Raw genomic sequence first — 15,204 nt, forward strand, 5'->3', positions numbered from 1 at the left:
TGAGGAAAATGTCTACATGACATTGAAATGTCGACATTATTGACGTGCATGTGTTGACCATTTCTATATAAAAATATTCATGAAAGTCCTCTGGAGTGACGCCATTTTCTTCCACCTGTTTGATTACGTCTGGATGGCACCCGGGGCACCTTACCAGTAATTCCACGAAGTGCCGGCTCGCACACTACAATATATATATATATATATATATATATATATATATATATATATATATATATATAGAGAGAGAGAGAGAGAGAGAGAGAGAACCTATATTTATTTTAGTACTCAGCCACAGAAGCAATATGAATACTTTCAATTGATGGTTTTAAACTTGCAGGGGAGTGCAGGTGCCCCCTTGGGAGCAAGACTCCATTGCCTCCCAGAGTTCTGCCTCTACCACCAGTCCTATACTGATTGGCTCCCATTTATGGAGAGTACAGTAAGTGGGACTAGTTTTACATAGCAGTAGTGTCACATTAAAATTCTAATCTATCATCCACCCTCCTCGGTGCCAGAGATACTCTTCTGTTTTCATTTCTACTGTATGACCTAGTTATCCTTATGACAGAGAGATTGGCACCATACATTCATGTTTAAGTAGCATATACAGGGCCAGATGTATCAAGCTTTAAAAAGTAATAAAATGTAGAGTGATAAAAAGCCAGCCAATCAGCCCCTAACTGCCATGCTAAAGGCTGGGTTTGAAAAATGACAGATAGGAGCTTAATAGCTGGTTGCTTATCACCCTCCACTTTATTACTTTTTGAAGCCTGATACATCTGGCCCTCAGTAACAAACCAACCAAAAATGTTACAAAGTTTATATTTACATTTAATAATATTAATTCTTTACTTCAATTTAAAAGTTCTTCATATATTGTTTTATTTTTACAGTAGCTCCTAACACTTCCTTGTTCCTCAGACTGTATACCAAAGGGTTTAACATTGGAACCACAGCCACATATATTATTGAGAGCAGTTTGTCATCTGATCTAGAGTGGTCATTTTCTGGTTTCATGTACAAGAAGATGATTGGTCCATAGAATAAAATAACAGTGGTGAGATGGGAAGTGCAGCTGGAGAATACTTTAAGACGTCCCTCTGAAGATTTGATCTTCAATATCGTTGAAATGATATATACGTAGGAGATTACAATGAGTAGATAAGGCAAACATCCAATGAATACGCTTTCTACTGATGTCAGGATGTCTCTGTTTGTAGAGTCACTGGCCGAGAGCATACTCAGTGTCTTCAAGTCACAGAAAAAATGGTCAATTTCATTCGAATGGCAGAAGGATAATGATGATGCCACCATTGCATGTACAAAGGAGTTCAAGATGCCAATGAGCCAGGAGAAAGCAGACATTACAATAAGCACTTTTTTTCTCATGATCAATGAATACTGCAAGGGCTTACAGATTGCCACATAGCGGTCATAGGCCATGCATGTCAGGATAAATATCTCGGCTTGTCCACATACTAAAAAAAAATATAACTGGCTGATACAGCCTTGAAATGAGATCTTGTGGTCTCGCGTTATAAGGATGGACAGTAACTTTGGGAGGGTAACTGTGACATAGGTGATATCTGCAGTGGAGAGATTACATAGGAAGAAATACATGGGAGTGTGCAACTGGGGCACTAGACAAACCAGTGTGATAATAATCACATTTCCAATGGCTGTCATAAGATACATAAATAAAATTCCAATAAAAATGAGCACATACCCAATGGGGGAGCTGGGGAATGCTAAAATGCGGAATTCATTTACTGTTCTGCTTGTACAATTATTCATCTGGTCTTCTACCTAGAGAAAAATATTTTATTTGTGGTTATTTATGTAGTAGGGAAAAGTGTAGAAAAGTAACTTACCTTTTCATTTAAACTTAACTGACTTAACCAAAACTTAGACATAATTGCTACCACATTCCATGGAACCTAACCATATGTAGGGCAGTATGTGGCCCAACAACCACTATTCTTAAGCTGGATACACACTATAAAATTCTCAGCACCGCCAATATATCTATAAATTTATTGAAAAAAGGACACATTTCCCATGTTTCCGAAGACCTGGTCATATGCAGCAGACATTGGCGCAACACCAAAGTCTGTTGGCTTGTGACATAATCTAGAGAAGGATGGCCCCAGATGAAGATAGCACGTGGACATCCTTTCTCACTTAGGGGCCGATGCACACCCAATCGTTTGGTTCTGAATCCGGCCCCTTCCCCGATGTTTGGGGTTTGCGCTTGCGTAATTATGTGCATGCTTAAACCCTGGGAGCATGGCGGTGTGTGTGTTGGGGGTGGGGGGTTGTGCGGCCGGGTGGCGAGCAGCGTTTACCTGTTCGCTAGGCTGCGAGCATATGCAGCTTAGTGAACAGGTCTGAATCAGGCCCTTAATGTGTTTCTGTAATTACTTGTTTCATCATAAACTGGACATGAATCATCACAACTACCTGGGCAGAGAGAAGGGCGCTGTCAGGCGGTGTAGTGCCAAGCAGCCACTTGTAGAGGGTCAATCCCTCGAGAAAACAAGCAAAAACAAAAGAAAAGTGGCGCTGAACATGCAAGTTAATATTATTTCATGAAATAAAGAATATTGAGTATTCACAATAAAAACACAATTTAAAAATACAATATAAAAAATTGGATTGCAAAACTGTGCCAATGGATGGTGTGGAGTGGACCTATGTTTTGAATATTGCTGATGGAGTTCCGTTCCTATTGTGCCGCCTGAAATCTATAATCCTTTGGAGGAACAAGTTGTTGGAAAGAAGGGGTAATAACTCAGATATTATGAGTGGTCCCATGTTGGAGCACCACACTGCCCACCCGTCCCCCTCCCACCTGTGCAAGCACCATACTGACTGCAGTTCGGCGAGGGCACTTGCACATGTGCATATGACAATGCACAGAACATCACCACAGGTCCCCCAAATGCACGGGTGACCTTTGGTAATTAGAGGTAATGAGGGCCTAAATGTGAACTGAGTCCTCAATCTGATCATCCTTTGCTTTGGAATTTGGTGTTTTTTTGGGGGGAGTGTACCCTGACTGTGAAATCTGTGGAAAACCCTGTGCTGTAACATTGGTGCTGAGCTGTTAACCTGGTACATATATACTGTTTACCTGCTACAAAATAAAGGGTACTTGTGTATTTTCACAGCGCACGATATATCGGATGCGATATCGGCCGATATATCAGATGCAATATCGGCCGATACATCAATGAGATCCGAAGCAATTTTTGACCTCTTCATAATGATTTTATATAGTGGGGCGAGCGCAGTAATCCACGTCCGCTCACCATGCTTCGGGCTCGGTGGCACGCTGCGCTCGCCACACTATATAAAACCTGCTCCATGCGTAGTGGATAGTGGAGTTATGAACAGGTCAAAAATCACTTTGGATCGCACCGATATATTGGCCGATATCGCATCCGTTATATCGGGCACCGTGAAATGACACAAGTACCAAATAAAGACCCAGACTTCATTTATATCCAGTGTATGTGATTCCAACACATTTGGCGCCTTAACATGGACACATCTCAGCTGGAATCTTCACACAGCAGAAAACCCTGGTTAAGAGAGCTACTTGCATTTAAAACTAGTTTCACATTGCGCAGCTGGCTTGGGAACCAGAAAGCAGGGGCTGGCTGGCAAAGTTTAGCCTGGGGGGCATGCACAAAGGACAGGCCCATGAGTGGCAGTCCATCCTCCAACTCGCATCTACATATATACATGCACCGCCTCTCACATACATACAGCACCACTATCATGCATACATATACCGGCACTCTCATACATACACCATCACTTTCATACATACATACATACAGCACCACTATCATGCATACATATACCGGCACTCTCTTACATACACCATCACTTTCATACATACATACATACATACATACTCAGTGGCAAACGCAGGATTTTCAGAAGGGGGTTTCCAGAGGGGCGGAGCAAGCACGGAGATTGACATATATATATGTATATTTATTATTATTATTAATATACATTTGGTCTATCTATAATACTTTAACTGACCCATACATACACTGCTGCTTTCATACATACTCACACACACACACACTGCTGCTCTTATACATACATACATACATACATACATACATACATACTCCGGCACTCTCATACATACATACATACATACATACATACATACATACATACATACATACTCTGGCACTCTGATTCATACATACATACATACTCTGGCACTCTCATACATACATACATACTCTGGCACTCTCATACATACACACATACTCTGGCGCTCTCATACATACATACTCTGGCACTCTCATACAGTACATACATACATACTCTGGCACTCTCATACAGTACATACATACATACTCTGGCACTCTCATACAGTACATACATACTCTGGCACTCTCATACATACAGTACATACATACATACTCTGACACTCTCATACATACATACTCTGGCACTCTCATACGAACATACATACTCTGGCACTCATTCATACTGTACATACATACACTGCTGCTTTCATACATACTCACACACACACTGCTGCTCTTATACATACATACACTGCTGCTCTTATACATACATACATACATACATACATACATACATACATACATACACTGCCTCTCTTATCAATCCAATCATATATACATCGACACACCTCATTCAAATCCATACATATAAATAACACCACCATCCCCCCTCCCCAACAATACAACAAAACGGCTCCATACACATTTACAAACACCAACTACCCCCATTAATACATTAGTGTGGCTCCATATGTATATATAAACACCCCCCTCCCTGCCCTCCGCAGTCTCACTACTAGTCTGACACCACCTTCCCAGGGTGGTGACTTCATTCAGCCACTACTCCGGGGCGGAGGGCAAAGTCCTTACCGCGCTGGCAGCCTGCTCCATCTGCTGCACTGTAATGTAAGTGACCCGGGCCGTGCACTCTCCTCCACTCTAGCAGACTCCTGCACTAGGCATGTCCTCAGTGCAGGAGGCTGGCGGCCATGTTTCTGGAGACCAGAAACCAGACAGGTCAGCCGTGGCTGCAGCAGCAGCAGCCTCAGAAGGTGGCGGCGGCCCGCACACAAAACGATTGAGCGGCCCGGGGGGCACATGGCACTCTGTCCCCCGGCCCAGCCCACCCCTGCCAGAAAGGTTGTAATTAGAGTGTGTCCAGTACCTCCCCAGCTTGTGCCTGTAGTGAAATAACAGGGCAACTCAAAGTTGATGGGGCATTGTGCACCCTCCTGCCCTCTACGGTCAGCTGACGACTGTCGTCTCTCCTCCACCCTGATCACTGCTTCCCATGCTAGAGTACAGGACTTTGCCCGTGCTGCACCCCTTCAGTGGAACGCACTCCCTCGCTCCATTAGACTCTCCCCGACCTTGCAAAGCTTCAAACGGGCACTGAAAACTCACCTATTCATCAAAGCGTACCCTTCCACTGCATAAACCAGCTGATTCTCCGACCCCTTGCCTGTTTACATCCTGCTATCTAACCACCACCCCCTCGCTTGCACCTCTTGTAATCTGTCTGTCTCCCCTTCCTACTAGATTGTAAGCTCCTCCGAGTAGGGCCCTCTTCCCTCCTGTTGTCAAAGCCCACTTCTCTTCACATTTCACTCACAGCTCTCCTTTACTCCAACACTCAGTGACCATCTTCATACTCATCTCCATCATTGGCCTCAAGCCTCTAGTTGTATGTTGATTGGGTCCTCACTACTTACATTTAAGCTGTAATGTGTATTGAACTGTGGTGCTCTTTATTTGTACTGTACTTTTGTTATTTATTCAATGTTATGCCAAGTTTTGTCTCCCTGTATTGTTCCTTTGTACGGTGCTGCGAAACACTTGTGGCGCCTTATAAATAAAATTATAATAATAATAATAATAATTGTGCGAGAGGCAGCCAACCTTAAAGGGCCACAGTACCATCAAAAGATTGTCTGTTGTTTTGTGTTAAGTGGCCAGTAAAGCAGGCAGGTGTCAGGTAACTGTTTTAGGAGTATGGCACATTATATGAAAACTCCTAAATTTGTGTTTAATGGGGAAACACAGGGTAAAATGGAGGAGTTACTGAAAAAGTTTACTAAACTGGCAGCTGGGCAGCAAGCTCAGGTCCAGATGATACATGATGGGCAGCAAAGGATGACTTCCAGGCAGCAGGATAAGATTCTACAGTACAACTGCATAAGTAGATTAAGAAGCTGAGTATAGGTTGGCAGAAGAGAGAGATGCTACCAAAGCTCACTCCAGCTGACAACATTGAGGCATCCCTTTGAACAATTGAATGCACAGCCGAGCATTGGACTGATGGCCCCCAGAAAAGCCTCAAAACTTCATGACTGGCAGCTGGAGGGCTTTGAGCTTCCCAGGATTCAGTTGGCCAAACTAGCCCTGCTGGCTAGGGCCTGACAAAACAGACAAAGTCTCAGCAGGGAGAATTGTGGAAATATTTGCTCTAGACCAGGCTATGCGGGTGTAAGCCTGCTTGGTGCAGCAATGAGCCCTACAGGCTGACCCCCAGACATCTGAGGATCTGTCAGTGGTGATTGAGTGACATCTGACTCTGGGAAAACTAAATAAAGCAAGGTCAGGATTCAAACCAGTACCAAAGCCCAGAACGCAGGTCCTGGTGGTTAAGCCAAAGGCCCGACATGTACGGTGAGCTGCTCAAGACAAGGAGAAAACAGCTCAGCCAGTGATCGGCATTGCTGCACGAAATATGACCCAAGCAGAGTCCACCCTGTTCCATGTCATGGTACAGCGTTCCTAAAATGTGGGCGCTAGTGGACACTGGCAGTGAGCTCACTATCATCTCTGCCAAAGTGGTTCCTCCAGGGGTTGACCAGGTCCTGCCTTTGGTTAGAGTGCTGTGTATACCAGTACAAGTTGGCTTACTGGTTATTACGGGAGCAGCCATGGCCAACTTGCAATCATTTGTGCATCTGCCCTAGAGGGACTACTGTAGAAACCAAATGAGAAGATTATCGGAGTTAGACTACTCACTGTTGGCATTGCATAAATGTGACCACAATAGGAAGTGGGCCTGCGTAAGTGTACACATCCGTTCTCATGCTAGACAGGAATTTGCTTGCACTATTTATAATGTTACTATATCTTAAGAGTAATTAGAGATAGGATCATAGTTCCATTTAAAAAAAAAAATACCTTAGGTCTGCCAAGGGGATTTAATTATTTATATAAGTCTCATTCTTAACCCTTTGAGTACCGCTAAAAATGCCAGCACCACTCACAGCCGACTGTTCTCTCTTTTTTTAGGTACAATATTTAATTAAACTTCAATTAATTGACTCGGCTGTATTTTTATTTCTATTAAAACAACAGTTGCCTCGAGTGGCACTTTTTTAGCCGATATTTTGAGGATCTCTCATAGCACTCAAAGGGTTAATAAAGCCTAAATCAGTAGCGTAATGCTCTGTATACTGTTGCAAGGAGGGCATTTTCTAAGCGATCCCAGCAATAAATATCCAGTGTGCTGGATAAATCTATAATTGCCGGTGTCAGGGCCGCCAGTGTTCTCACAAGAGAACACTGGCCCTGACAGATCGCTAAACACACCGTGCTGACATATCGCTGTGCGCTGAGCGATCTTGCTGAGAGATCTAGCATCGCTGAGAACGCTTCAGCATCTCCTCGTCAGTAGGCCCCTTTACTCCTTGAACTTACATTTGTTCTTTGGTTATTGTCTGCAGGATATTGAGGATTTTATTTACTAAAGTGCGGGGGGGGATATGGTCACTAGGTCGACAAGCAATAGGTAGACACGCCTAGGTCGACATGCATGAAGGTCGACATGCCTGAAGGTCAACATGATTGAAGGTTGACAAGGGTTAGGTCGACAGGGTCATTAGGTCAACACAAGCATTAGGTCGACATGGGGAAGGTCGACATGGGGTTGTTCACGTTTTTTTCGGAACCATCATGTGCCGACAGGCGGTATTTCATGCTTTACCATCCATTAGGGTGTGGTGGGAGAATAAAATTGTGTGGCGAGCAGAGCAAGGCACTCAGCCCGAAGCGTGGCGAGCGCAGCGAGCCCCGCTAGGGGGCGCGTATTACTTTACATGTATTCCGCGTCCACACGCTGGGCTCACTGCGCTCGCCACACTTCGGGCTCGGTGGCTCGCTGCGCTCGCCACACTATATAAAATCAACTCCACGCCAACGTGGATAGTGGGGGTATGAAAAGGTCAGAGGACACGTACCGCCGCCCTTAGCGGGCTCGCTGTGCTCGCCAAGCTTCGGGTTGGCGTTGATAGTGGGGGTGCGGTTGGGGGTGCTTTTAACATAGTAAGCACCCATGACATTTAATTATCTAATAGGGGACACTTTTAACATTGAAAAACCCATTAGGGTGCTTATACAATTTTAAATCGCATACCATTGTATATGCGATATAATGGCATACAATGCCATACAATACAATGGTATACAATTTAAAATTGTATAACATCGCCTGCCATCGCATCGCATAACATCGTATGCCTTATGGTCTGCGATGCGATGGGCACCGTGCTAGTACACAAGTACCAAATACTCTTTTGTGAGATCACTATATTTACCTTTTACTCTAAATAGCTGACTAAAGGCTCCCATAACCTTCGGATAATTTGCATGCAATCTGTCCTTCAGCCACCCAGAACCTTTCCAGAGGCCAGGATTGCATGTGATACTGTATATCATATGCGGTCCTTTTGCTTACAATATATCGCATGCGATCAATCCTAACCAAGCCTGCCAGGCTTGGCTGCACGTCGGCAAATTACTAGTGCTGCAGCTGCATACCGCTAACTCTGGTGCAATGTGCACAGGAACGTGCATCGCATCAGAAATGCTATCAAATACATGGGATTTGGACGATTTTTATGCAATTGATCACCGCAATCGCATAAAAAATGCCCATCAAAATTGCCTAGTGTATGTCTAGCTTTTCTTAACCGTTTAAGATAATATATTTGTATTGCCAAACGGTATTGAATACTTATGGTTTTCAAAATAAAGAAGCACATATTGCATTACAGTTTCAATAAAACTCAAGTTCTATACTGCCACTGAATAAGTTACTAGTTTGAGGGGGGTTGTAGCTCTTTAAATGTTTCGCAAGATTTCAATTAGGACGCCTTAGCATCTCAAAAAGGTCAAAAGTCATCCACATGCCTTTGTCAGAAGAAATGATCTCAATTGAAAGAATTATTTTCATGCACAGCGCTACCAGACAATCTGTAGCTAATATGGGGGCATATTTAACCCTTTAAGCGCCAAGAGAATTTGTCAATATAGGTGTGAAAATGGCCAAGCACAGTTTATTCATCATAATGACCTATAATGTTTATCTTATGTAGTAAATAGGGGGGTATTCAATCTCAACCGCTATTTCCGCCAGCGGCCCCCGCCTATTCAGTGCTGCCGTTTCCGACAGCATTGAAGGCAGTGTATGACAAAACTTTCAAATAACTATTCGGATCTGTTTTATTGGAAATGGCTGCGGATTATCGAATTCTCGGCCGTTTTCCGACAACCCGTGGCCATTTTCGCCGATCCTCTTACTTTCCGACAATGAATTCCGACTATCGGGTTACAGTCGAGAGAATCAAAAATGGTCTGGGATTCCGACTATCGGGACGTTCGACAGTCGGAACCTCAGATTGAATACCCCCCATAATCTTTATTTACATTATTTTTTTTATTTTTATTTATATAACATGTGAGCAATGCGGGCGTTTTAAGCAGATATTTTGCACATCTTCCAAAGAGATGTTGGCACACAAAGGGTTAACAATGACAGATATTCTTGTTATCCTAAATCAGGGATGGGGAACCTTTGACCCTCCAGATTGTGTCGAACTACACATCCCAGCATGCCCTGCTACAGGTTTGCTATTTGGTCATGCTAAAACTGTTGCAAAGCATGCTGGGATGTGTAGTTCAACAACAGCTGGAGGGCCGAAGGTTACCCATCCCTGCCCTTAATGGTGCTCCAACCAATCAGATCCTAATTGTCGTGTGTTTGAAAAATGACAGGATCTGATTGTTTGGAGTACCGTTTAAGATTAATAACGAGGGTAACAAGAATATCACTCATTACTAAATCTGCCGTAGTATGTTTAAAATCAAAATGAAAATATTTCCAAATTCAGACATTTGGAAAAACATTAGGACAATCTTCCCTAAAGTAATAATTATCTTTAACGTTAATAGAACAATTGTTTTTATATTGTAATATTTCACAAGTACTCTATATACATTATCCAAATATAATTTTAACCCCTTCCTGACAGAGCTAGTTTTTGCGTTCCTGACAGAGCCATTTTTTTCAAATCTGACATGTCTCACTTAAGTGGGGATAACTTTTTTTTGCTTTTACTTATCCCAGTGGTTTTGAGATTGTTTTTTCGTGACACATTGTACTTCAAATTAGTGGTAAATTTGGGTCGATACAGTCTGTGTTTTTTTGTGAAAAATACCAAAATATCGTGAAAAAATGGAAAATTTAGCGATTTGCAAAATGTTAAATTTTCTGCTTGTGAGACAAATAATCTTACCACTCAAAATAGTGAATAACTAACATAGACCATATGTCTACTTTATGTTGACATCATTATTTCAACTTCCTTTTAATTTTTTGGGACACTAGGAGGCTTACAATATGAATAGCAAATTCTCAAATTTTCAAGAAAATTTCAAACACTGATTTTTTTAGGGACCAGTTCAGTTCTGATGTGACTTTGAGGGACTTGTATGTGAGACACCCCCATAAATGATGCCATTTCAAAAACTGCACCCCTCACAGTATTCAAAACAGCATTTTGGAAGTTTGTTAACCCTTTAGGTGTTTCACAGGAATTAAAACAAAGTGTAGGTGAAATTTCAAAATTTCTTTTTTTTTGCAGATTTGCAATTTTAATACATTTTTCTAAGGAACACAGTACATTTTACTAGAGAAATGTGACTAAAAATTGATTCCCCCAATTCTTTTGTTTTCATAAATATCCTATATGTGGCCCTAGTGTGCACGGTGACCAAACCACAGGCTTCATAATAGAAGGAGCACCTACTTGATTTTGGAGCCTCCTTTTTATGAGATTATTTTTTAGGCACCATGTAGGTTTCTAGGCACCATAACATGCTAAAAGTTAGGAACCCCCCCACAAGTGACCCCATTTTGCAAACTACACCCCTCAGGGAATTCAGCTAGGGGTATAGTGTACATTTCAAACCCGCAGGGGTTTCACCAATTGTGGTACAACTGGGCAGTGAAAATGAAAAATTATTTTTTTTACACAAAAATGCAGTTCTGGCTCCAAATTTGTCATTTTCAGAAGGTATGAAGGAGACAAAGCACCCCAAAATCTGTGCCCCAATTTCTCCCGAGTACAGCAATGCCTCACATGTGACCAAAAAATACCAGTTGGGTGCATGGCAGGACTCAAAAGGGAAGGAGTGATTTTTGGATTTTGCAGCTCAGATTCTGGTGGAATTTTGGTGGGTGCTATGTCGCATTAGCAAGACCCCCCAAGCACCAATACAGTGGAACCCCCCCACAAGTCACCCCATTTTGCAAACTACACCCCTCAGGGAATTCATCTAGGGGTATAGTGTACATTTCAAACCCCCAGGGGTTTCACCAATTTTGATACAAGTGGGCAGTGAAAATGAAAAATTACATTTTTTTACACAAAAATGCAGTTCTGGCTCAAAATTTTTCATTTTCAGAAGGTATGAAGGAGAAAAAGCACCCCAAAATCTGTGCCCCAATTTCTCCCGAGTACGGCAATGCCTCACATGTGACCAAAAAATACCAGTTGGGTGCATGGCAGGACTCAGAAGGGAAGGAGTGATTTTTGGATTTTGCAGCACAGATTCTGGTGGAATGAATGGTGGGTGCTATGTTGCACCAATACAGTGGAACCCCCCCACAAGTCACCCCATTTTGCAAAGTACACCCCTCAGGGAATTCATCTAGGGGTATAGTGTACATTTCAAACCCCCAGGGGTTTCACCAATTTTGATACAAGTGGGCAGTGAAAATGAAAAATTACATTTTTTTACACAAAAATGCAGTTCTGGCTCACAATTTTTCATTTTCAGAAGGTATGAAGGAGAAAAAGCACCCCAAAATATGTGCCCCAATTTCTTCCGAGTACGGCAATGCCTCACATGTGACCAAAAAATACCAGTTGGGTGCATGGCAGGACTCAGAACGGAAGGAGTGATTTTTGGATTTTGCGGCTCAGATTCTGGTGGAATTTTGGTGGGTGCTATGTCGCATTAGCAAGACCCCCCAAGCACCAATACAGTGGAACCCCCCCACAAGTCACCCCATTTTGAAAACTACACCCCTCAGGGAATTCATCTAGGGGTATAGTGTACATTTCAAACCCCCAGGGGTTTCACCAATTTTGATACAAGTGGGCAGTGAAAATGAAAAATTACATTTTTTTACACAAAAATGCAGTTCTGGCTCAAAATTTTTCATTTTCAGAAGGTATGAAGGAGAAAAAGCACCCCAAAATCTGTGCCCCAATATCTCCCGAGTACGGCAATGCCTCACATGTGACCAAAAAATACCAGTTGGGTGCATGGCAGGACTCAGAACGGAAGGAGTGATTTTTGGATTTTGCAGCACACATTCTGGTGGAATGAATGGTGGGTGCTATGTTGCACCAATACAGTGGAACCCCCCCACAAGTCACCCCATTTTGCAAAGTACACCCCTCAGGGAATTCATCTAGGGGTATAGTGTACATTTCAAACCCCCAGAGGTTTCACCAATTTTGATACAAGTGGGCAGTGAAAATGAAAAATTACATTTTTTTACACAAAAATGCAGTTCTGGCTCACAATTTTTCATTTTCAGAAGGTATGAAGGAGAAAAAGCACCCCAAAATATGTGCCCCAATTTCTTCCGAGTACGGCAATGCCTCACATGTGACCAAAAAATACCAGTTGGGTGCATGGCAGGACTCAGAACGGAAGGAGTGATTTTTGGATTTTGTGGCTCAGATTCTGGTGGAATTTTGGTGGGTGCTATGTCGCATTAGCAAGACCCCCCAAGCACCAATACAGTGGAACCCCCCCACAAGTCACCCCATTTTGCAAACTACACCCCTCAGGGAATTCATTTAGGGGTATAGTGTACATTTCAAACCCCCAGGGGTTTCACCAATTTTGATACAAGTGGGCAGTGAACATGAAAAATTACATTTTTTACACAAAAATGCAGTTCTGGCTCAAAATTTTTCATTTTCAGAAGATATGAAGGAGAAAAAGCACCCCAAAATCTGTGCCCCAATTTCTCCCGAGTACGGCAATGCCTCACATGTGACCAAAAAATACCAGTTGGGTGCATGGCAGGACTCAAAAGGGAAGGAGTGATTTTTGGATTTTGCAGCTCAGATTCTGGTGGAATTTTGGTGGGTGCTATGTCGCATTAGCAAGACCCCCCAAGCACCAATACAGTAGAACCCCCCCACAAGTGACCCCATTTTGCAAACTACACCCCTCAGGGAATTCATCTAGGGGTATAGTGTACATTTAAAACCCCCAGGGGTTTCACCAATTTTGATACAAGTGGGCAGTGAAAAAGAAAAATTACATTTTTTACACAAAAATGCAGTTCTGGCTCAAAATTTTTCATTTTCAGAAGGTATGAAGGAGAAAAAGCACCCCAAAATCTGTGCCCCAATTTCTCCCGAGTACGGCAATGCCTCACATGTGACCAAAAAATACCAGTTGGGTGCATGGCAGGACTCAAAAGGGAAGGAGTGATTTTTGGATTTTGCAGCTCAGATTCTGGTGGAATTTTGGTGGGTGCTATGTCGCATTAGCAAGACCCCCCAAGCACCAATACAGTAGAACCCCCCCACAAGTGACCCCATTTTGCAAACTACACCCCTCAGGGAATTCATCTAGGGGTATAGTGTACATTTTAAACCCCCAGGGGTTTCACCAATTTTGATACAAGTGGGCAGTGAAAAAGAAAAATTACATTTTTTACACAAAAATGCAGTTCTGGCTCAAAATTTTTCATTTTCAGAAGGTATGAAGGAGAAAAAGCACCCCAAAATCTGTGCCCCAATTTCTCCCGAGTACGGCAATGCCTCACATGTGACCAAAAAATACCAGTTGGGTGCATGGCAGGACTCAGAAGGGAAGGAGTGATTTTTGGATTTTGCAGCACAGATTCTGGTGGAATGAATGGTGGGTGCTATGTTGCACCAATACAGTGGAACCCCCTCACAAGTCACCCCATTTTGCAAACTACACCCCTCAGGGAATTCATCTAGGGGTATAGTGTACATTTCAAACCCCCAGGGGTTTCACCAATTTTGATACAAGTGGGCAGTGAAAAAGAAAAATTACATTTTTTTACACAAAAATGCAGTTCTGGCTCAAAATATTTCATTTTCACAAGGAATGAAGGAGACAAAGCACCCCAAAATCTGTGCCCCAATTTCTCCCGAGTACGGCAATGCCTCATGTGTGACCAAAAAGTGGCAGGACTCAGAAGGGAAGGAGTGATATTTGGAGTTTGCAGCACAAATTCTGGTGGAATTTTGGTGGGTGCTATGTCGCATTAGCAAGACCCCCCAAGCACCAATACAGTGGAACCCCCCCACAAGTCACCCCATTTTGAAAACTACACCCCTCAGGGAATTCATCTAGGGGTATAGTGTACATTTAAAACCCCCAGGGGTTTCACCAATTTTGATACAAGTGGGCAGTGAAAAAGAAAAATTACATTTTTTACACAAAAATGCAGTTCTGGCTCAAAATTTTTCATTTTCAGAAGGTATGAAGGAGAAAAAGCACCCCAAAATCTGTGCCCCAATTTCTCCCGAGTACGGCAATGCCTCACATGTGACCAAAAAATACCAGTTGGGTGCATGGCAGGACTCAGAAGGGAAGGAGTGATTTTTGAATTTTGCAGCACAGATTCTGGTGGAATGAATGGTGGGTGCTATGTTGCACCAATACAGTGGAACCCCCCCACAAGTCACCCCATTTTGCAAACTACACCCCTCAGGGAATTCATCTAGGGGTATAGTGTACATTTCAAACCCCCAGGGGTTTCACCAATTTTGATACAAGTGGGCAGTGAAAAAGAAAAATTACATTTTTTTACACAAAAATG

The 15,204-nt window shown here is 42.8% G+C and overlaps 1 protein-coding gene across 1 annotated transcript; it reads right to left on the minus strand.

Moving 5' to 3' along the window:
• Window positions 1-861: 861 nt before the first annotated feature.
• Window positions 862-1,623, minus strand: LOC146073078 (olfactory receptor 5AR1-like). The gene has a single exon (XM_083180258.1). It carries the CDS (start codon window positions 1,621-1,623, stop codon window positions 862-864), a length of 762 nt encoding a protein of 253 aa, XP_083036384.1.
• Between the last annotated feature and the right edge of the window lie 13,581 nt (window positions 1,624-15,204).

This window comes from Crinia signifera, chromosome 4 (genome assembly GCF_055691185.1).
Source record: "Crinia signifera chromosome 4, ASM5569118v1, whole genome shotgun sequence".
NCBI classification, from domain to species: domain Eukaryota; kingdom Metazoa; phylum Chordata; class Amphibia; order Anura; family Myobatrachidae; genus Crinia; species Crinia signifera.